Source organism: Danio rerio, chromosome 18 (assembly GCF_049306965.1).
Source record: "Danio rerio strain Tuebingen ecotype United States chromosome 18, GRCz12tu, whole genome shotgun sequence".
Taxonomy (NCBI): Eukaryota; Metazoa; Chordata; class Actinopteri; order Cypriniformes; family Danionidae; genus Danio; species Danio rerio.
In genome coordinates, this window is record NC_133193.1 from 51,797,395 (window position 1) to 51,821,441 (window position 24,047).

At 36.3% G+C, this 24,047-nt stretch overlaps 1 protein-coding gene across 2 annotated transcripts in view; it reads right to left on the reverse strand.

Annotated features, from left to right (window-relative positions):
* Window positions 1–207: 207 nt before the first annotated feature.
* The window catches only part of st3gal4 (ST3 beta-galactoside alpha-2,3-sialyltransferase 4), a 50,126-nt gene continuing 26,286 nt past the window's right edge, over window positions 208–24,047 (reverse strand). Inside the window, 8 exon segments of one of the 2 annotated variants that reach the window (NM_001083029.1) lie at window positions 208–1,793; window positions 1,890–2,342; window positions 3,483–3,635; window positions 13,122–13,259; window positions 13,343–13,532; window positions 19,029–19,124; window positions 21,057–21,120; window positions 21,404–21,501. In NM_001083029.1, the coding sequence (NP_001076498.1) occupies window positions 2,253–2,342; window positions 3,483–3,635; window positions 13,122–13,259; window positions 13,343–13,532; window positions 19,029–19,124; window positions 21,057–21,120; window positions 21,404–21,501 (829 nt within the window). In that variant the 3' untranslated portion in view covers window positions 208–1,793; window positions 1,890–2,252. 2 annotated transcript variants of the gene reach the window in all.

Consider the following 24,047-nt stretch of genomic DNA (forward strand, 5'->3'; position numbering starts at 1 on the left):
TTTTGGCCCTATTTATTAAAAAGTTTGCGCTCTGAATCTGATCTAGTTCAAATATAGTTATGTGTTTGACTTTGTTTTCTTACTGTATATATTAGAACAAATGCAAAATCACTATATTACCAAGGAGAAGCATCTGATGAAGGAAATCCAACCACAAATCTGCAAAATAATCAAACTCCAGAGCATGTAAAGCAGCAAACAGCAAGATGCATACCTTTTCATTTTATTAAATACTTCAGAAGTTCACGAAATCCTGCGGTGGTATTTAAAAAACAAGTTCCCAAACGGAAACAAACAAACACATTAATAAATGAAAACGAATCATTCAGATCATAAATACCTGCGGTTTGACCAGTGGCGGTTCTGGACCACAGTAACTGGAGGATCAGACGGGGGGAACTCGTGCTTTTAGGGGCCACGGTTTAACACTGATCTCATCCTACATTCAGAACTATTTGATGTAATATTCGACATAATTAATTATTCTAATTAAAGGTGTAAACATCCTAAAATTACTTTAACAATAAGGCAAAATTTATCAAGCTAGAAGATGGAAGGTTGCTGGTTCAAGCCTCAGCTGGATCAGTTAGCATTTCTGTGTGGAGTTTGCATGTTCTCCCCGTGTTGGCGTGGGTTTCCTCCGGGTGCTCCGGTTTCCCCCACAGTGCAAACACATGCGCTATAGGGGAATTAATGAACTAAATTGGTGTATAAGTGTGTGTGTGTGTGTGTGTGAATGTGAAAGTGTATTGATGTTTCCCGGAACAGGGTTGCACCTGGGAGGGCATCCGCTGTGTGAAACATATGCTGGATAAGTTGGCGGTTCATTCCGCTGTGGTGACTCCTGAGAAATAATGGACTAAGACAAAGGAAAATTAATTAATGAATTATTATTATTATTATTAAATATTATAAAATCTGTTTTTTTTAATAGCTGCTTACTCTGCAAAGTTTCCATAATCCTGGTTGCCTCATATTTAACATGTACATACTGTGATTATTTGTATGTAATTATCAAAAAAAACATGTAGATTTAGGGCATAATTTTTTACAAAATGTGACAAGATACTTAATTTATTTGTATCTCTTGTTGCTGTTTTGTTGTTGTTGTTGTTGTCCAGTGCATTTACTGACACTCTTCACAGTTCTGCGGCATCAGACATCACTTTCTCCTGAAACTGAATCACTTAATGGCATGTTTAAATCTGTATTTAATGTGATGTGTGTGTGCCGCTTGGACAAATCAATTTCCCTCTGGATTAATGAAATCAAATCAAATTAAATTAAAAAATGGAGAACAAAAATGATTCGTCCTCCTGTAAAAGTTGAATTATTTTTACATATTTACCAAAGTGCTGTTAAACAGAGAGAATATTATATTTTTAAATTTATAATAGCTTTAATAATTAATTTATAATAACTATATATTTTTAATCATTGCCACAATAGGTACATAAATACTAGTTTTCAGCTTAAAGTGACATTTAAAGGCTTCACTAGGGTAATTAGTGTAAAGTTAGGGTAATTAGGCAAGTCCCTGCATAACAGTGGTTTGTTCTGGAGACAATCCAAAATTAATATTGCTTAAGGGGGCTAATAATATTGACCCTAAAATAGGTTTAAAAAAATTAAAAACTGCTTTTATTCTAGCCGAAATAAAACAAATAAGACTTTCTCTAGAAGAAAAAAATATTATAGAAAATACTGTGAACATTTCCTGAATCTGTTTAACATCATTTGGGAAATATCTGAAAAAAATTGCAACCTCAAGTGTATGTATGTATATATATATATATATATATATATATATATATATATATATATATATATATATATATATATATATATATATATATATATATATATATATATATATTGTATTTTTTGGTACAATTAATAATAATGCATAATTAATAATAGTTCAACCTGATTATAATAAATCTAATAACATTGGGCTTGTGTTTCTGAACAATCAGTAGCGAGTTTATCTTGCAGGAATGAACCTCCCTGGCTCCATTAATCCACGATCCAAATTAAGGAGCCCAAGCTTGTAGATGAGGATACACTGGACCCCCCCTGGACCCCCTGAGAACCGCCACTGGGTCTGGCGTATTTGTGTAAAGCACAGAAGAACAGGATCAGTCAGTCAGCAGCTCTGCAGCGGGGTGTTCTGCCTGTAGATGGCGATGCTGTCTGTAGTGCTGGATTTACACGCTTCATGTGTCTTCATAAGCTGAACGTGTGGACGTGTGTCAGGAATGAGGATGCAGATATAAAATCACTCCCTGCTCTTCAAGCCTGTGGAGAATTTGAGCTTCTTGATTCAGATCGTGGTAGGAATTCTGAAATCACAAAAGAAAGCGCAGGAGATTTAAACGCAGCAGATGTAAACACTTTGAATGCTTGATTCTGATTGGCTGATGAACATTCTAGGGTGTGCATTTATAGTCATTTAGTCATACATATAGTCATATAGTATTTATCTGACTATAAATGCACAGCTAAAGTAGTTCCGGCAGGTTTTGAGTGCATTACAGCTCCATATTACTATGCTGAATGATTGAATGATTGTTATTTCAGAGCTGCTACAGTCCAAAATCACATTAAAAAACAACAGAAGGCTTTAGAGGAGATGTGGAAGAAACTAGTGCTACACACACGAGCAGTTTGAGGGCAAAAACCTGACCAATGTCTCAAATACAACATCTGAACAGTGGATTTAGGTGTAAGAGCACTAGTATAAGTAGAATAATTCACACCTGTCTCTTGAATTATTAGAAAATAATGCACACCTGAGGTGTAACACCACTTTATTTGACCGCATCACCACCTCAGGTGTGCATTACTGTCTAATAACTCAATGGCTCATAGTCAATGATGAGATATAAACACTTAAACTGCATGGCTAGTGAATGCTTGATTCTGATTGGCTAATGAACATTAGCTGAGTGTTTATCTGAAAACAACTGCACACTTATAAAGTAGTTCCGGCAAGTTTTAAGCGCATTAAAGCTCCATATCACTCCACTGAGTGATTAATTGAGCTACTTAACAGCAACAACAGTCCAAAATTACATTATAACACAACAGAAGGCTTTGGAGGAGATGTGGAAGAAACTAGTGCTACACACTGGAACAGTTTGAGGGCAAAAACCTGACCAATGTCTCAAATACAACATCTGAACAGTGGATTGGCTAATGAACATTAGCTGTGTACTTACCTGAAAACAACTGCACCCTAATAAAGTAGTTCCGGCAGGTTTTGAGCGCATTACAGCTCCATATCACTATGCTGAATGATTTGAGTTATTTCAGAGCTACAACAGTCCAAAATCACATCAAAACACAACAGAAGGCTTTAGAGGAGATTTATAAGAAACTAGTGCTGCACACAGGAGCAGTCGCATGTGCATTATTTTATGCCCGTCCTTAATTTAAACCCATGACACATAAACACAGATCAGACACTGGTGAAAACCAACCTTCATAGACTTCATGGTTTGTTGTCCATAATAGTGGATGGGCTGATTCTGGTTTCTGGATGCTGGATACCCGAATCCTGCCACGTGCACAACATCGCAGTAATTCAGAGCCACAAACACTGCCAGAAGACCAGTGGTGGGATGAACAGCTTTCTGATGGACAGACAACAACAGAAGAGCTTACAATTGTTTACATCTGGGGTTCTCAACTGGTTTGGCCATGGGACCCGCATTTTTACATGGTCATCAAGCCGTGCCCCAAATCTTTTAGGAACTATAATACAATTTTAAGATTTATAATTAATTTGTATTTATTTGTTAACGTAAACTAGTAACAGATACATCATAAGACATTCACCAAGACTTACAAATCAACAATATTTTATTGCTGTCATTGCTGGATCAAATTACAGAAATTTTACAAAGTAAAAATGACAAAACTGTTAATAATAAACTTAATAAAACATGTTTTATGGTTTCTAAATGTTGTTTTAATTTAGAAGGTTTCATGCTTTCTTTTGAGAGCACCTCACTACATATAACACTGAGGCTTTAAGTCTTATTCGGGGTCATACTTGCGCTTCGACATATTCATTCATTCATTTTCTTGTCGGCTTAGTCCCTTTATTAATCCGGGGTCGCCACAGCGGAATGAACCGCCAATTTATCCAGCAAGTTTAACAATAATAATTAACTAATCAGTAGTAGTAGTAGTAGTAGTAGTAGTAATAATAATAATAATAATAATAACAATAATAATCAACTAATTAGTAACAATAATAATAATAACAACAATAATCAACCAATTGGTAATAATAATAACAACAATAATCAAATAATTAGTAATAATAACAACAATAATAAATAAATAAATAAATAGTAATAATAATAGTATTAATAACAACAATAATAAAATCAATAGTAATAATAATAATAACAATAATAAAATAATTAGTAGTAGTAGTAGTAATAATAATAATAATAATAAAATAAATAATAATAATAATAATAATTAATATTATTAGTAGTAGTAGTAGTATTAAAAGTGTTAATTTGTAATTAATATTAATTAAAGTAATAAACGGGTCTTATTTGAAGCTCTTTGTGCATTTTTAAAGTAATTTGTTATTTTACAGACAACAATAAACAATACAATAAGAAACAAACAAACAATAAGAAAAATTATAGCCATTTTAATATTTGACAATTACTTATAACTAGAAAAGGTTTTACATATACTAAGCACTTCACTCAGTTACATTTACTTATACAGTAGATGTCATTAATTTCCATACTTTTTGTTTACCAGGCCAAAAAAAGTATAATATATGCATATATAATAAATATATATAATGTAATAACAATAATATAATAAAATGTATTTTTCATTATTGTATATACAGTGGAGGGAAAAACTATTAGAGCAATGTTTATTAATTTCTCAATATTATTATTTCTCAGGTAATATTTAACAGATTAGGGACGTTTTCACAGTATTTTCTGTAATATGTTTTCTTCTTATTTGTTTTATTTCAGCTGGAATAAAAACAGCTTTTTTTAAAGCCATTTTAAGGTCAGTATTAGTAGCTTCCCTAAGCAATATTTGTTTCAGACTGTCTACAGAACAAACCACTGTTATACAATGACTTGAACATTACCCTAACTTGCCTAGTTCAACTGTATATATATATATATATATACTTGTTTACAGGCAAGAAAATACTATATATGACCACTGAATCAACCATGCATGTTTCAAAAGTGAACTACAAACAGACTAGTCTCATGGTTTCCTCTAGCTATGTTCCGTTTTCTTGCTCTCCGTTTAATTTTAGAAGCAATGTCTCTGCTAGCACTTCCTTCTAAAGGCGACACAAAGACTGACATTTGTTCCTCGGTGTCGACCACATGCGCTCATAAGTAAGAAGGTTAAGAGCTAGTATGTCCTTCGACAGCATTCATTCATTTTTCCACGGCTTAGTCTCTGATTCATCAGGGATCGCCACAGCGGAATGAACTGCCAACTATTCCAGCATACAGTTAGGTTGATAAATATTTGGACATCGACATAATCCTATTATTTTCGGCTCTATACACCAACACAATGGATTTAAAAATGAACAAGGTGTGCTTTAACTGCAGACTGTCAGCTTTAATTTGAGGGTATTTACATCCAAATCATGTGAACGCTGTAGGAATTACAACAGTTTTTATATGTGCCTCTTACTTGTTAAGGGTCCAAAAGTCTTCTGGCCACTCCAGCCCTATGCTTGCAGAGCTCCACGCCCATTAATCATGCATCTTTTGAAAAAATTCTGAAGTAGACTTTAACCGAAAGTGGGGGGTGTCATGGCCCTTTAAGTACATTTAAAATTACGTAATAATTTTAAAATTAAGTAATAATATTAAGTATCACTTATTATAATTATTATTATACTTATATATAGTTCTAATTATTACTTAATGTTATGGTTGTTGTTTGGCAGCCGTAGCCGCCAGTCATTTGACCTTTTCTTTATGATTTGTTTTTACAGTGTAGGTAAATTAGGTTAAAGTAAGGTTAATTAAGCAAGTCATTGTATAACAGTGGTTTGTTCAGTAGACTAGGAATCAAACTGGGAAAAGATTTATCATTAGAAAATCTTTTCCTATGCCTTACCGACATTAAGACCAGGATGACTAGGGTTGTAACGGTATGAATTTTTTACGGTATGATAATCGTCTAAAACAATACCACGGTTTGACGGTTTCGCGGTATACGGTATTAAATAGTAATTCTCATAGCAAAGACCCTGAAAAGAATAAGAACACGTTTTCTGACTGAACAAAGGTTTTATTTCAACAAACTTTTGAAAGAACCATTTTAATAGAACTATAGAAGTCTTTTATAAAAATAAACTGAAAAATTTCCCATTTTAATAAATTAAATAAGAAGGAATAAACAAGCAAGGTCTTTTAAGATTAGACAAAAATAAACTTAAACTGTCCTTCCTTATAAGCAGGATAAATGGGAGACCAAAAGTGCAATACCAAGTTTATGGCTGTAAACATGTATTTAAAGCGTTGTTTTTTTCAGTCTAGGTTGTGATGAAGAAATGTAAGCATGTTGAGATTTTCAGGACTTAATCTTGACCGCTGAGGTGAGAGAATGTGTCCACTTGTACAATGAACAAATAAAAAAATAAGAAAATAAGAAATAATGTGTCAAAGTCCAAATAAACATGGTGCAAGTCCTCAGTAAAAAAATAGATATAAATATTTACTATACTATAAATAGTTACATAACGAAACTAGATTCAATATGGAACATCCTTAGGTTTTATGTGCCAGCATGGATATGGTTGTCTGTGGATTTGGATATGGTTGTCTGCAATGCAGACAAACAGCTGCACCTTCATTTGCGTCTTTTGAAAACAGCAAGAGCAGCAGTTCGTCTTTGCTGTGTCACTGTTTTGTCATGTTTCTGTGCTGCTGTGCATGCAAAAGTACTTAGTATGAGAATTATTTCATGCAAAACTTTTTTGTTTTTGCATTTTATTTAGCCACGCATAAATGTATGCCTATCTCTCATTCCGTGTGTTTCAAAAAGCTCAGTGTTGGTCCACAAACAAAAGTGAAACCTATGCTTATTGGTTGTGATATAGCGAGTTTGAACCAATCTGGGCATGGAGGAGGGACAATGCATCAATGTATCATGTCTGGTTTGTCCGGAGACACAGTGACGAGCGTTTCTTTGTCAAATCAGCTTTGTCAAATTTTGATGACGTAATCGCACTGATTCCGGAGCCTCTGAGTCCGCGAATGTTATGTGATACAGCACTGGAAAGCTGAGATTCTCTTCTTTATGCCAATCTTTGAATTGTATGAATCGGATCAGCGGATCAAAAGTTATTAAACATTTAAGAGCAATACTTATTTTTAGCCGCAGGCAGCCGTCTCGGTCTTTAAGGGTTAAAACCATTGATATGCAGTTGTTCATGGTATGATAATCGTGCACGTTCAAATCGTGGTAGACCGTCATACTGGTATATTGTTACAACCCTATGGATGACAAATAACTCTCTGCAACTAAATGAGAATAAAACAGAAGTGTTAATTTTAGGTCCTGCTGCTACCAACAATTCAATTAAAACTCAGCTAGGAGCCCTAAATGACAATCTGCACAATCACGCCAAAAATCTCGGAGTTATCTTCGATCCACTTTTGCAGTTTGATAAACATGTAAATGCGGTTGTGAAGGGCAGCTTTTTCCAGCTTAGATTGGTGGCAAATTTAAACCCTTTCTTTCTAAAAAAAAAAGATTTAGAAATCGTAACCCATGGTTTAGACTACTGCAACTCTTTGTACATTGGCCTTCCTCAGTCAACACTCTCTCGGCTACAGATGGTCCAAAATGCAGCTGCCAGATTAATAACAGGAACTAAGAAAAGAGATCATATCTCCCCTGTCCTCGCCTCATTGCACTGGCTACCTATAAAATACAGGGTTGATTTTAAAATTCTTCTTTTCACTTATAAAGCTTTGCACAATTCTGCCCCGGCCTATGTCAGCGAGCTTATTAGGCCATATACAGCTTGTAGACTCTTAAGACCCCATGACCAGTTTCTTTTGTCTGTCCCTCGGTCTCGCTGCAAGTCAAAGGGTGATCGAGCTTTCAGTGTTGCGGCCCCAAGGCTCTGGACAGAATCTCAGAATCTCTCCTTCTTTGGATGCTTTTAAATCTAACTTAAAGACATAATTTTACTCTCTTGCCTTTGACTGATGCATGCATGTTATTTTTTTATTATTTATATTTTAGATTTACTTTTAAATATATTTCATTGTATTTTAATACCAGTTATTTTTAGTTTTATTGTCTAGTTTATTTTATTGTAAAGAACTTTGGATCAACTACGGTTGTGTTAAATTGTGCTCTATAAATAAAGTTTGCCTTGCCTAGACAATCCAAAACAAATATTGCTTAAGGGGGCTAATAATATTGACCTCAAAATGGTGTTTAAAATATTAAAAACTGCTTTTATTCTAGCCGAAATAAACAAATAAGACTTGCTACAGGAGAAAAAAACATTATAGGAAATACTATGAAAATTTCTTTGCTCTGTTAAACATCATTTGGGAAACATTCGAACGAGGAGGGCGAATATATCTGACTTCAGCCGTATATAGAGAGGAGAGTTTGGGTGGGGAGGAAGTGTAAACTGTCTGAACTTCAGTTTCCTGTCTATATAACAGGATGAGAGATCATGAGCCCAAAATAAACACACACTTCTAATCATAATCACAATCATACCCTTTTCCCTCACTGTGGATGGAAATACCACAGATGCAGACGCTTCCCAGAAACACATCCACCACAAATTGACAAATATTACAGCTCAAATGTTAGGAATCAGTGTATTTTGGTTAGTAAATTAAGTATTTTTAGATAAATTGAGTGTTTTATTTTGTAAATTAAGGCAGCACGGTTGCCTCACAGCAAAAAGGTCGCTGGTTCGAGTACCGGCTGGGCCAGTTGGCATTTCATTTTGGAGTTTGCATGTTCTCCTCATGTTGGCGTGGGTTTCCTCCGGGTGCTCTGGTTTCCCCCACAGTCCAAACACATGCGCTATAGCCAAATTGGAGTGTATGAGTGTGTAAATGTATGTGTGAGTGTGAGTATGTATGAGTGTTTCCCAGTGCTGGGTTGCAGCTGGAGAGGCGTCCTTTGTGTAAAACATGCTGGAATAGTGGCAGTTCATTCCACTGTGGCGACGCCTAAAATAGAGACCAAGCCGAAGGAAAATGAATGAATGAATTTTGTCATTAAGGTTTTAATCAGAAAGCATGCACTACATTGTAAACAAAGTGACTAAAGAAATGTATAATGATGAATAATGAAGAATAATTAATAATAAATGACAAATATATAATAAATGTACAATGAAATAATGATTTTTTTCTTTTTTCAATAAACAGTAATCCTGTAATTACAACTTCTGATCTCTCAGTCTCTGTTTGTGTGTGTGTATGTGTGTGTGCATTGTTTGTGTATTTGTATCTTGGTCGTGGTTGTGTTTAACCGATTGGCTCATAAGTGTGTTCTTTGATTTGAAATTGCAAGGAAATGAGATTACGATAACTATCTGTGTCGAGCATATACAAGTATGTTTAGTGTTTTGCAAATCACTGTGCGTGTGTGTGTGTGTGTGCGTAATGTTTCGAAAGTGTGAGGCTGAGACTGTGCTTAGGATTGTGCAAGACTATGCTGGTGCTTTGCCGCTTAAATGTTTTAAATCCATTCAGTCAATTTCTTGATCGGGCAGGTTGAATTCTAGCTTAGCTTAGCATAGTGAATAGAATCAGATTAGACCATTAGCATTTTGTTTAAAACATTCTAAAAAGAGTTTTATTTCAAATTAAATTTAATTAAAGTTGGAGTCTTCTGCGGTTACACTGTAAGAGTTGCGCAAATCTAGGCGGATGTTTTCCCCTTAAATGTTTTGAATCCATTCAGCCAATTTCTTGTCCTGGCATTTTTAGTTTAGCTTAGCTTAGCTTATCATACTATATTGAATAAGATTAGACCATTAGCATTTCGTTTAAAACATTCTAAAAAGAGTTTTGATAATTTTTCTAATTAAAGCTGGAGTCTTATGCAGTGAGAGTTGCGCAAATCTAGGCTGAGGTTAGCTTAGCATAATGAATTGAATCAGATTAGACCATTAGCAAAAAGAGTTTTGATAATTTTCCTAATTAAAGCTCAATTCTTCTGCAGTTACACTGTAAGAGTTGCGCAAAACTGGCCTGGTGTTTGCTCCTAAAATGTTTTGAATTCATTCAGCCAATTTCTTGTTCTGGTGGGTTAAATGTTAGTTTAGCTTAGCATAATGAATTAAATCAGATTAGACCATTAGCATTTCCTTTGAAATGAGTTTCCTAATTAAAGCTGGAGTCTTCTGCAGTTACGCTGTAAGAGTTGTGCAAATCTAGGTTGGTGTTTTGCCCCTTTAATGTTTTGAATCCATTCAGCCAATTTTTTTGTTCTGGCAGGTTTACTTTTAGCTTAGCTTAGCATAATTAATTGAATCAGATTAGACCATTAGCATTTCATTTAAAACATTCTAAAAAGAGTTTTAATAATTTCCCTAATTAAAGCTGGAGTCTTCTGCGGTTACACTGTAAGAGTTGCGCAAATCCAGACTGCTGTTTTGCCCCTTAAATGTTTTGAATCCATTCAGACAATTTTTTGTTCTGGTGGGTTCAATTTTAGCTTAGCTTAGCATGATGAATTAAATCAGATCAGACCATTAGCATTTCCTTTAAAAAAAATTCCTTTAAAAAGTTATGAAAGTCATGCAGGCAGATTGAAGTACAAAAATAAAAGTAGCACAGGAATCCAGTGCTAGTTAAACTGATTATGGTTGCTAAATTGATTATTTGACTATTGATTAAACATCACCAGCTTAATAGTGTGTTCAGATGCGCTAGCAGCACAATTAAGGCCCTATTAAAGGCATGATCTAAAAATAAACAGATTGTTATTGTTTGTCTGTGTGGATACACATACAGTTGAAGCTGAAGTATTAATTATTCGTAATAAGAGTTATTATTAACTAGGCAGGTTAGAGTAATTAGTTAAGTTATTGTATAACTTTGGTTTGTTCTGTAGACTATCTGAAAAAAATATAGCTTAAAGGGGCTAATAATATTGACCTTAAAATGGTGTTAAAAATTTAAAACAGCTTTTACTGTAGCCGAAATAAAACGAAAAGGACTTTCTCCAGAAGAAAAAATATTATCAGACATACTGTGAAAATTTCCTTGCTCTGTTCAACATCATTTGGAAAACATTTTTACTAAATCAAAGGGGGGTTAATAATTGTGACTTCAACTGTACATTTATATAAGAGTTCACACTTAGCTGATGATTGATAATAAAGCTTGTTTGGCATGTTGTCAAAGGAGAGAGCCCTGAGCTTATGCAATCCTTGAGCCCTGGGCTTACTCTCGCTTGCAGGGCGAGAGGGGAGTTTGAGCTCAGGTAGTTCTTAATGAACTCCCTCCGGCTTATTTCTGGCTAAGGACAGATATGGATGGCTGAGGAGAGATGTACTTGCTAATTTTGGTCAATTTTGGTATGATCAATTCACTTAAGTTGCGTGTATTTGGACTGTGGGAGGAAAACAGAGAATCCAGGGAAACAGGCACGGGGAGAACGAGCAAACTCCTCACAGAAATGTCATCTGGTTTAGTAGGGACTTTAACCAGAGATATTCTTGCTATGAGGAAACAGTGCTAATCACTAAGCCGGATCTGTATCACCCATCTGGAAAGGAGGGGGAGTAGGGGCAGGTAGGAGGGGATTCTTCAAGACGAAGATATTGAGATAAGAAAACTCTGGTTATTTATAGTGAGATAGGAATCGTCTGATTGGAGAATCAGTCATGAGCTGATGTGGGAGCAGCTGAGAACAATCATAAGCACGTGATCCTCTCAAAATTAGTTTATAAATAAACTTCACTTAATATATTTATATTTATCGTGAATTTGCTTGGTGTTAACCATAGATATATACACTTGATGTCGCCTGGCCTATTGTCTATTGGACGGAATGCGCCAAAAGCGCCGCCATCTTGCTACAGGGTAGCGCTCCTTGGAAATGAATGTGGGACCAAGGTACAGTGGAGGACTGTAGCCATCCAAAGCCAGAGATATACACATAAACACATATATCTATGATCGGGAGTTTTCCTGGATGTTAGTATGCAATTTTTTTTTCTAATTACGAAAATTATAATTTTACATCACTTTTCTACATTATGGATCAGTGACCGCACGGCCATTCCTGACAAAAAGCTTGTGTTTGTGTGTACAGAAATGTACTATTCACCCTCCCTGTTAAATTTAATATAATCATGTCCTGAAACACAGCTCCTCTCCTGCTTTCACTTCTCATACTGACGGAGGGAGCGATTCGTTTGTGAATGAATCCCCCGAACAACTCTTTCACTAGCGTTAGCCGACAATAATACAAGTTTCTGGCAGCGCAGCATCTCGTTGTCATTTTTCTTTTGCATTGTTTGCTGATTTTATTCAACAAAACTAGCATAAGCCGAGTGTTTAGTGCGAGTTGGAGCTACTTTGCCGTATGGTGAATGCAGTAAGTGACTGTTATCATCAATAACGTTACCTGATTAGCACAAAAGTTCAGAACATACAAAAACAGAAAAAAATGTATATTACCTATGAAATGTTCTGCCTTTGTGCTTTGATTTCTTTGTTTGCTCGTTTCTACACCCGTAGACAGCGCTAAAGTCCCGCATCTTCACGTAATAACACTGTCTTGACTAGTGCGGTTGAATGACATTTATCCTGGGAGCACTGTACCAATGTGGCGGCGCTATTGACACATGCTCAGGGTCCCTATGCGATATCTAGTGTATATATCTATGGGTGTCAACGAGCCTTTAGACAGCAGCAGAGATCTTACTGAAGATGATGTTGCCAGTGATTTGAATATGGTTAACAATCTAGTCTCTCTCTGTGTCTGTGTTTTGCATCATGCAAATACAGGTTTTACAGAAAACACATCGGCTCACAACTGATTTTTAAACGTGTTTTTATAGTCTGGCTCTGTGTCTGTGTGTGTATGGATCTCACCTGTTGTTTGCGCGGCTGCACGGGAATTTGGAGAAACTTTCGTGCTGTTATTCGGAGGAAATACGGGTCCAGCACACGGATCTGACTAGCCCGGCCAAGCCAAATCTGAGGAGGAGGCTTCCAGAAACCCTTCTGAACCTGAATAAACATTGCCTCATGATTACTGGGAAGTCGGAGGGAAACCTGGCACGGAGATATAATGAAAAAAGAAGGAGACTGACCCTCTTCTCGTCATACAGGATCTCTTTGAGCCAGCGCAGATCCTGCTGTTTGAAAGGAACCAGGACCAGCAGGGTGTCCGGGTCATTGTGGATACCCGGATTATAGGAGGCGGATTCGGGATAAAACAGACGCAGAGTGGTCTTGTTACCCACGTCCTCCTCAAAGCCTCTTACAGGGGCGTCATTCAGTCTAAAACAGACAGGAAATATTGATAAAGATCAAAAGTGGAATGCAGCTAGTGTTTTTCAGCCTTCCGGTGAAAGGTTTACGTGACTATTTTTCAATTTCACACAATTCCTTTGACAGCATCGATGCTGTAATGTCATTAAAATATAATCAGTTAAACAGACCTAAGTGTAACGGAGGCCAGCTAGTGTGTGCTGTGCAGGTAAACCTCACTCCGCTGACCTCTAAACGTGCTCTAGTGACGGATGCTAGAGGCCATGGTCTTTAGCCTTCTTGTTAGAGCAACTGACTCTCATGCGAAAGGTCGCCAATTCGATCCCAGCTCGGAGCGGGTTGGGCGGTGTAGGGCCGGCGGGGTTACATTGGTGCTGTGACCCGGATGGGAGTGGGTGTAACGGAGGCCAGCTAGTGTGTGTTGTGCAGGTAAACCTTACTCCGCGACTGACGCTAGAGGCCATGGTCTTTAGCCTCCTTGTTAGAGCAACTGACTCCCATGCGGAAGGTCACCAGTTCGATCCCAGCTCGGAGCGGATTGGGTGGTGTAGGACCAGCGGGGTTACATTGGTGCTGTGACCTGGCTGGGAGTGAGGTTTAGGGGGGTGAGTGTAACGGAGGCCAGCTAGAGTGTGCTGTGCAGGTAAACCTCACTCCGCTGACCTTTAAAGGTGCTCTAACGACAGACACTAGAGGCCATGGTCTTTAGCCTCCTTGTTAGAGCAACTGACTCCCATGCGGAAGGTCACCAGTTCGATCCCAGCTCGGAGCGGGTTGGGTGGTGTAGGACCGGCGGGGTTACATTGGTGCTGTGACCTGGCTGGGAGTGAGGTTTAGGGGGGTGAGTGTAACGGAGGCCAGCTAGTGTGTGCTGTGCAGGTAAACCTCACTCCGCTGACCTCTAAAGGTGCTCTAGCGACAGACACTAGAGGCCATGGTCTTTAGCCTCCTTGTTAGAGCAACTGACTCCCATGCGGAAGGTCGCCGGATCGATCCCAGCTCCGAGCGAGTTGGGCGGTGTTGAACCGGTGGGGTTACATAAGCATTGGTTTAGTCGTTCAAGCCTAATGTACACACAATGCATGCTAAATGTAGTGTGTCTAGATCAGGGATTCTCATTTACACACAGGATGAACAGCAATCCACAAATATCTAATCTTAAATGTAAACGTTTTTTTTATTATTTAAATATTAAAATAAAAATATTACTAAATTGGCTGTAGTGTATGTGGGTGAATGCAAGTGTGTATGGGTGTTTCCCAGTGTTAGGTAGTGGCTGGAAGGGCATTCGATGTGTAAAACATATTCTGGATAAGTTGGGGGTTCATTTCGCTGTGGCGATCCCTGATTAATAAAGGGACTAAGCCGAAAGAAAATGAATAAATATAAATAATTAAAATATTGAAATGTAAAAAAAAAAGAAGAAGATTGTTTTCTCTATAAATATAAACATAAACACAACTGCATCCATGCCTACTTCACCTCGGGGGGCTTTTTCATTTTATTCATGACAATCTGCATCAATATAATGTTATTATTATTAGCAGTATTATTAATTATATTCATATTTATAACAAAATTGGCGGTAGTGTATGTTTGAATAAGTGTGTATGGGTGTTTCCCAGTACTGGGTTGCAGCTGGAAGGGCATCCGCAGTGTAAAACATATGCTGGAAAAGTTGGTGGTTCATTCCGCTGTGGCAACCACGGATAAATAAGAGATTAAGCCTAAGGAAAGTAAATAAGTTAATGTTTTATGGGGCTGATTAAATGGTGCTGATTTCGAAGCTCAATTTCCCGAATGTTTACATAACGGCAGAAACAAATTGATCATAAATGAGTCATAATTCATACATATTGACTTTGCAGTGTAGTTTGTACCCAATTTGTGCACTGTTGATGAGTAAAAGTGCTAAAGCTTGGCAGAAAACACCACTCATTTAGCCGATTTATGAGGTGACGGGCTTGTGGAGCCACAGCGCAGTCCCCGTTATTCCTGGTGTCAGCACGAAAAGGCGAAAGTACATGAAGACAATTACAGGCTCTTGATTTCTCTGCGCCTGTGTAAACAACATCCTGATCCTGGCAGCAAGTTTACGAGAGAGAAACACACATCAAACTGGCCAACACCACTACTGTTTACACACAAACACACACATCGAACTGGCCAACACCTCAGCTCTTTACAGATACAAACATCTTGTAATTACCATCTCAGAGCTTTTGAGTAGGAGGATATGAAGGCCACGGTTCATCTCAACATAATGTGTGTGTGTGTGTGTGTGTCCATGTTATGTTCAGTACACATCCTAAACCTTTTTAAAACACAAGCAAAAGTGTTACAATGATCCCCGCTCTCCTCCACCCGCCTGAACATCGCAGTCTCAACACATTCTTATCAACTCAACCCCCTGTTATTTTTTCCACGGGAGTGAATCCTTGAAGCACAAACTCCCTCTTTTTCACAGATGAGATTAGCGAGACGCTGCTGTTCTGCTAATGGCGAGTCTGAAGCATCAGGATTTGTAACTCAACGCCAAATGCCAAGCGCCTCGACTCCCCCGCCGCGATTAACTTCTGCGAACACGGCGAGAGCACGGAAAACATGCGCAGAAATAAAATGCTCACTCCAAGCCTGTAAATCCGCTATAGAAATGAAGAAACGGTAGCCGAGCTGAGCTCTAATTGCAGTGAGCTTATTATAAGCCATTCAGAACGCTTACAATAAAAACAAGAATGTAAAACACGAGCCAAACTAATCGCTAAACGGAGAATAAACAGAGAAATAGAGATGGAAAACAAGAGATTGAGATGTTTATTAGAAACAGAGGGTGTAATGTAGCTTTACAAAACTCCTACGTGATACTAAAAGCATTTTAAAAGTTGTTTGTTAGACCGTATTTGCAATAATGATGTTTTAATATCAAATAACACAATAGTATTGCAAATATATTATACTGAAGTACTTTACAAGTGCTTTAAAGAGGAGATATTATGCAAAAATCACTTCTATAAGGGGTTTAAGCACAGTTGTGTGGCAAGAGTGTGTGAATATAATCAGCTTATAATCGTAAACAGTAACTAATTCTGTTTTTATAATGACGCTTTATAAAAACAGTCTGCAGAAACACTTTGATTGACATTCTCCCCTTTTACGTGTCATCAGAGGAAATAAGCCCCGCCCACTAGTGACTATCTCTCCCTCATTAGAATTGGAGTGTAGTTTTGTTTTTGAATCTGCCACTATGCTGACACACATGTCTTTGTAGCTCCGCCCTCTTTTTGAAAATAGCAATCTAATTTGAATTTAAAGCGACAGTAACCAAGACGGCACAATTAGGATATAAGCCTGAAAGGGTCAGTTTCAGAGAGTTATACAACATTATCTGTGTGGTCAAATCTGCTTTTTTCTATCTTTCAAGTTCAAAGCAAACTTGAATGCCATTTTAGATATGCATAAAATATATGTCATTTATTACCATCATAAAATTAATAAAATATACAGCAAATGAGAAATAAATTACAGAAAAATGGAAATAAACAGACAATATCTCTGGAAATTATCCCAATTGGCCAAACTAATCGAAATCACAAGCCAAACTAATCGCTAAACGGAGACTAAACAGAGAAATAGAGATGGAAAACAAGAGACTGAGATGTTTATTAGAAACAGAGGGTGTAATGTAGCTTTACAAAACTCCTACATGATACTAAAAGCATTTAAAAAGTTGTTAGTTAGACCGTATTTGCAATGATGAAATAACAACTAACACAATACTACTGCAAATATATTATACTGAAGTACTTTTACAAGTGCTTTAAAGAGGAGATATTATGCAAAAATCACTTCTTTAAGGGGTTTAAACACAGTTGTGCGGCAAGAGTATGTAAATATAATAAGCTCATAATCATAAATAGTAACTAATTCTATGTTTTTATAATGACGATTGATAAAAACAGTCTGCAGAAACACTTTGATTGACATTCTCCCCTTGTACGTGTCATCAGAGGAAATAAGCCCCGCCCACTAGTGACTATCTCTCTCTCATTAGCATTGGAGTTTAGTCTTGTTTTTGAATCTGCCACTATGCTGACACACAAGCATTTGTGACTCCGCCCTCTTTTAAAAAGAGCACAATTTCATTTGCATTTAAAGCGACAGTCACCAAATCAACACAATTATGATCAAAGCCTAAAAGGGTAAATTTCAGTGCTATTAAACATTATCTGTGTGGGTCTTTTTAGCTGAAACTTAACACATACATACTCTAGGGACATCAGAGACTTATTTTACAGCTTGTAAAAAAGGGGCACAATAGGTGCCTTTTAATATGTTAGTCAGAATATCAAAATAAGCATATTTCTTTAGATCTTGATTAAAAATTATTCCAATTTTAAATGCAGAGCTGTTTGATTCTGATTGGCTTATTTGTGCATTATAACTTATTTTGACGTGAATAAATAATAGATAAATTATATATATATATATATATATATATATATATATATATATATATATATATATATAAATTGTATGTATTAAACACTTTAATTTCCAGCTAATCCAAATCTGTAGAATGATTTTACATGAGAAAAAAAAATAGAACAAGTATAAATTAACAGATTTCTGTCATGAACACTCTCTGGATTTAGTATGGTAATGACTATGCATATGGCAAGGTTGGTGTATTTGGTCTTGGTGGAATAGATCTGCTACGCTGCAGCTGCTGCTGCTTTGATTGTTATGGCAGAGCAAGTACAGAGACCTACTTCTGCCAGTATATACACAGGCATGCCATCTGAGAATAACACACTGCTGCTGCAAACATGTGGCAGTTCTATAGACAGGTGGAGCTGGGGTGGAGGAGGGTCTCTGAAAACGCAGCTTAAACAGCATAGAATGACCCAGAGATTTTAAACTGATGGGGTAAGCAAAACAATAGTATTTTTCATTTTGACATAAGATTATTTTGCTTACCCCATTGACAGATTATTTTAAAAACGGTTAATTTTGGCATATTATTTCTTAAAACAAGGCAATATGGCTTACTAGTGTAGAAAATGCTTCTTGATTTAAGGATTTTTAGGTATTTAAACTAGAAACAAGGCAAAAATCTAAGAAAATCATTTTTGCAGTGTGATTGTAATGTAATAACACACCTTTTTATGTAAAGCTGCTTTGAAGCAATAATTATCGTGAAAGGAACTATACAAATAAACTTGAACTGAATGGAAAGTTATAAAATAGATTTTTTTGATGGGGAAATCAAAAGGCTGTGATTTTGATGTTCCCAAAAGCCCTTTGTTTTACGAAACATTATGAACGCTTATAATGGTTAAGAGTTAACTCTGAAGGCTATAAACAGAGAGAAAACAAGAAATGGAGAGTTTTATTAGACACAGAGAATGCAATATAATTGTTCTTAACTCCTGAATGGTAAGTAAAAGCAGAAGGAGAACTGCTGAAAGGTCAAACAGAGGTGGAGGAGTGGGTTTTTTTTTTTACCTGATCACCACGTCGTATTTGTTAATGATCTCCCCCAGAGAGCTGTTTTTTAAAGCAAAGCCGTTTCCAATGACTGCACACGTCCTGCAGTCCAAACTGCACACACACACACACAAAACACACACTTTGCTGGAATACTGCACTATACACAACAGGGCATCAGAAGAGAAGTTTGATTTTCTTTTTCAAAATAAAAATTAAAAAAGATAGGTGTCTAGCATGAGTTGTTTCAATTTTAAAGCCTTTTCTATTAGATGTGTTTTATTTTTATTATTTATTAGATTGCTTTTAAATGTAGTTAAGGATATTTTACAATTTGACTATTATTTTAGTACATTTCTAAGTTAAAAATAATAACTTATGTGTTTGGTTTTAGCTACACTCTTAGAAATAAAGGTATGACATCTGTCACTGGGGTGTTACCTTTTTAAAAGGTACACATTTGTACCCAAAGGGTCCATATTAATACTTGGAGGGTATATATTAGTACCTTAAAAGTACAAAAGTGTACCTCTTAAATTTGTAGGTAGAAATATATGCTTTTAAAGTACCAATGTGGACCCTTTTAGTACAAATGTGTACCACCCCAGGTGACAGCTCACGTACCTTTATTTCTAAGAAACAAATGTGGTGCAGAAGCTACGTTACATCAGAAACCTAACAAAAATGTAACAATTAAAAACACATTCAACTATTTTAGATGGATTGTTGGTGATTGGATGGGTGTTGACCTGATTGTGTAGCTTCTGGTAGTAAACAGAATATCAAAGTCCACTAAAGGAGGTCTAGCATTTTCATATATGGCTCCTAAACCTTGGAATAGCCTTCCTAATAATGTCTGAGGCTCAGACACACTCTCTCAGTTCAAAACTAGATTATAGACCTATATTTTTTGTAAAGCATTTACACAATACATCATATACTGTAACTGTAGGTTATGGGAAAGTGCTCACAACACATACACTACCTGATAGAAGTATTGTCACCTATCCAAGTTTTAAAAACAACAAGAAGTAATAACTTGATCTCTTCACTTATCACTTATTAATAAAGTCATCTGAAATGCCAAAGAAAGCGAGAGTTCATCCCAGAGTTCATCAAGATTCTTTGGATTCATATTCAACGCTTTCTCCTTCATTTTACCCCAGACATGCTCAATAATGTTCATGTCTGGTGACTGGGCTGGCCAATCCTGGAGCAGCTTGACCTTCTTTGCTTTCAGGAGCTTTGATGTGGAGGCTGAAGTATGAGAAGGAGCACTATCCTGCTGGAGAATTCCCCCTCTTCTATGGTTTGTAATGTAACGGGCAGCACAAATGTCTTGATACCTCAGGCTGTTGATGTTGATCATCCGCTCTGCAGATCTCTCGCACGCCCCCATACTGAAAGGAACCCCAAACCATGATTTTTCCTTCACCAAACTTGACTGATTTCTGTGAGAATCTTGGCTCCATGTGGGTTCCAGTAGGATGCAGATCAACAGATGATTCATCTCCATCCTAGAAGTCAAGTTATTATTCGTTGCTCTTACAACTAGGATCGACGACAAGACTTTAGTCAGGTAGTGTACATTTAATACACAAATACACTAAATTAATCATGTACACATAGACATCAACTATATACTCTATAACTTCAGGTTAACTATGCTTATATATAATAACTTTAATTAACTAGTAACTAATTACCAATAGCTTTTCACAGTTAAAGTCATTATGAACTAATAAAGTTATGGTAACTAATAACCTTCACTTTTTTATTGTGATCCGATAATGTGCAATTTTTGAAACAATACTATTGTGAATAGTATACAAGTGAGAAAGAAAAGAGTAGCTTAAGAAAGATTGAGACCTGTTTAAAGTAATTTAAGACTTACAACACTACATTTCAGCACTTTTAAGGCTGTTTTTAAGCTTCTTTTCAATGCAATTTTTAAAATTTAAGACATATTAAGACCTCACAGACAACCGGGGGAACTGAAAATGAGTGTATCACACTTGAGTTTAGACACTTTAGACACTACTTTACCTCTCGATGTTCGCTGGCATCGTGAAGCTGGAAATCGCCGCCAAAACCTTCAGAAGCAGCAGCTCTACAATAAAACAAGACCATTTTAAAACAAAATGCTCCATTATGAATGCATCAGCATCAAAGCATTGCATTAAAACTCATGCGCAGTAAATCCCTCAGGCTTTTCTGCAGTGAAAGCATAAACAACACACAAGTGCCTTTATATTGGCTTGACTGAGAGGTTTCGGGGTCACGTGAGGTCACAGCAACAATGTGATCAAGTGCTCAAGGCAGATTAAACACAAGCGTAATGACTGAGCATTGTATTAATGGAGGGTTATAAGAGCAACAGGAGCTGTACACACCGCTGCCTTTAATACCGTAGGGCAGAGCTTCAGCCGACAGATGATCCTTCCAGAAGAAATCCTCCAGCTTCAGGAAGAGATCAGGCTTTCGGCTCATGCTGGAACGACCAAACAAAAGCAGAGGCTCACAATACAAACACGAATGATCCCGTAATAATCAGTATATACTGTGCACTATATATAAATATACAGTGCAAAGGTCCACAGCACTATGCCAGCTTTGTTGGCCTAAGACTTTTGGACAACATATAACCAATCAGTCTCTTTATTAAAGACAAACAGAAAGATAAAGTCTAACTGTTTTGTTTTTAATTGTCTGAAATAATGCGCTGTGTAATATCAGGATTCTCTTAGCCCTTTACTGAGATCTTCTTTAGGTTTAGAGTGTCATATCTTTCTTTTTCTGTCTCTATAATATTGGGATCTGGACACTGTGGAGGCCATTCCATGCCTGTTTGTGTTTCATCAGCTGTTTTCTTTCTCCAAATAGGATTTTATTGCAATTAGCGGATAATTATCATGCTGAAAATTGAAACTTCTTGAAGCTAATGCTTTCGGCTCGTGCTGGAATGACCAAACAAAAGCAGAGACTAAACACTAATAATCACTCTCAGTATATACTGTCTAACCGTTTCCAGAGATCTTCTTTAGGTTTAGAGTGTCATATCTTTTTATTTCTGTCTCTATAATATTGTGATCTGGACATTGTGGAGGCCATTCCATGCCTGTCTGTGTTTCATCAGCTGTTTTCTTTCTCCAAACAGGATTTCACTGCAATTAGCAGATCATTATCATGCTGAAAATAAAAACTATTATCACTGAAGTCTACTCAAGAAATAATGGCATAATGGATTAAAACCTATATGTACTTTTCAACATTCACAATTCCATCAATTGTATTAATAATATAATATAACAATATATTATTATTTTTAATATATTCCAAAGGCTGTCTAATAGAGAAAGGTGCTTGTAACACTTTTATTACAACATTTGGGAGGTTGGTATATCTAAACCATTCCTTTTGTGTTGAATTGGTCATAACAATACCTTTAAACAATACAAAATATTTACAAAAGTCACCATGACACTCTATGAACCAAAGAATAGAGCCATCATAAGATGACAAAAAAAAAAACCAATACAACTAGGCCTATTTTACTGCAACGTCATGCTATCATGTTTCTTCACAAAATTCAAAGGAAAGCCAGAAGGCACTGGAAAAAACCAGTGTTGAAGTTCTCAGGAATTAAACTGACACTCTACCAGAGAGATGAGCTGCTGGAATGCTGCAAACACTGGACATATCATATATTACAAGTGCATTGAAAACAGTATGACTTACTTAATATGATATCTTTTCAGCTTTAAGCAAACGTCTACGTGTTTTATGAACATTATGAAATGAAATCTTGTGAGTATGCAGGGCTTGACATTAACTATTTTAATCACCAGCCACTGTGGCTAGTAGATTTCCAACCTTAATAGCCACTCGCTATTTTCACTAGCCAAACTTTTGTTGTTGGGAGAATATATATTTATATATAAAACGCTAAAATGACTTAACTTAGATTTTGTGTTATGTCCACATGCCTCCTCGTTCATTTCGCTTATTGCTGCGTATGAGCTTGCTCAATGTGCATGAGCAAATGGGCTTTCGCATTGCAATTAGTTTATTTCACATGACTTTTCAAAAGTTAAAGATTTAGCAGATTTATCTCAGACCACAGCAAAAATAAATAAATGATTATTTCTTAGCCACAAATTTTAAATAATGTGTCAAAACAAGCTAAAAATAGCTGTATACATACACTTTTTAATTCAACAGAAGCTGTATACGTACACTTTTTAATTCAACAGAAGCTGTATACATACACTTTTTAATTCAACAGAAGCTGTATACGTACACTTTTTAATTCAACAAATCTTTTCTTTGAAAAAATTGACATTTAAAAAAAGAATAATTGTAAAGTATCTAAAATATGCAGAGACACGACAAGTTAACATCACCAGTTAACTACACATAAATTGAGCGTTAACCTCATATAAAAGCAATGCTGTTGTAAAAATTTCGGCTGGAATAAAAGAAGTTATTAATTTTTTAAAACACATTTTATGGTCAAACTTATTAGTCTCTTTAAGCTATATATCTATTTGATAGTCTACAGAACAAACCAGCATTACACAATAAATTGTCTAATTACTCTGACTTGCCTAGTTCACCTAATTAACCTAGTTACGCCTTTAAATGTCACTTTAATCTGTATAGAAGTGTCTTGAAAAATTCTTCATTCATTCATTTTCTTGTTGGCTTAGTCCCTTTATTAATCCGGGGTCGCCACAGCGGAGTGAACCGCCAACTTATCCAGCAAGTTTTTACGCAGCAGATGCCCTTCCAGCCGCAACCCATCTCTGGGAAAGTCTTGAAGAATATCTAGTCTAATATTATTTACTGTCATCAGAGCAAAGAGAAAATAAATCAGTTATTAGAGATGAGTTATTAACACTATTATGATTACAAATGCGCTGAAAAAAAATCTGCTCTCCGTCAAGAAGAAATTGGGGAAAAAATAAACAGGGGGGGCCAATAATTCTGACTTCAACTATATATATATATATATATAATTTTTTGAAAGCAGAAGGA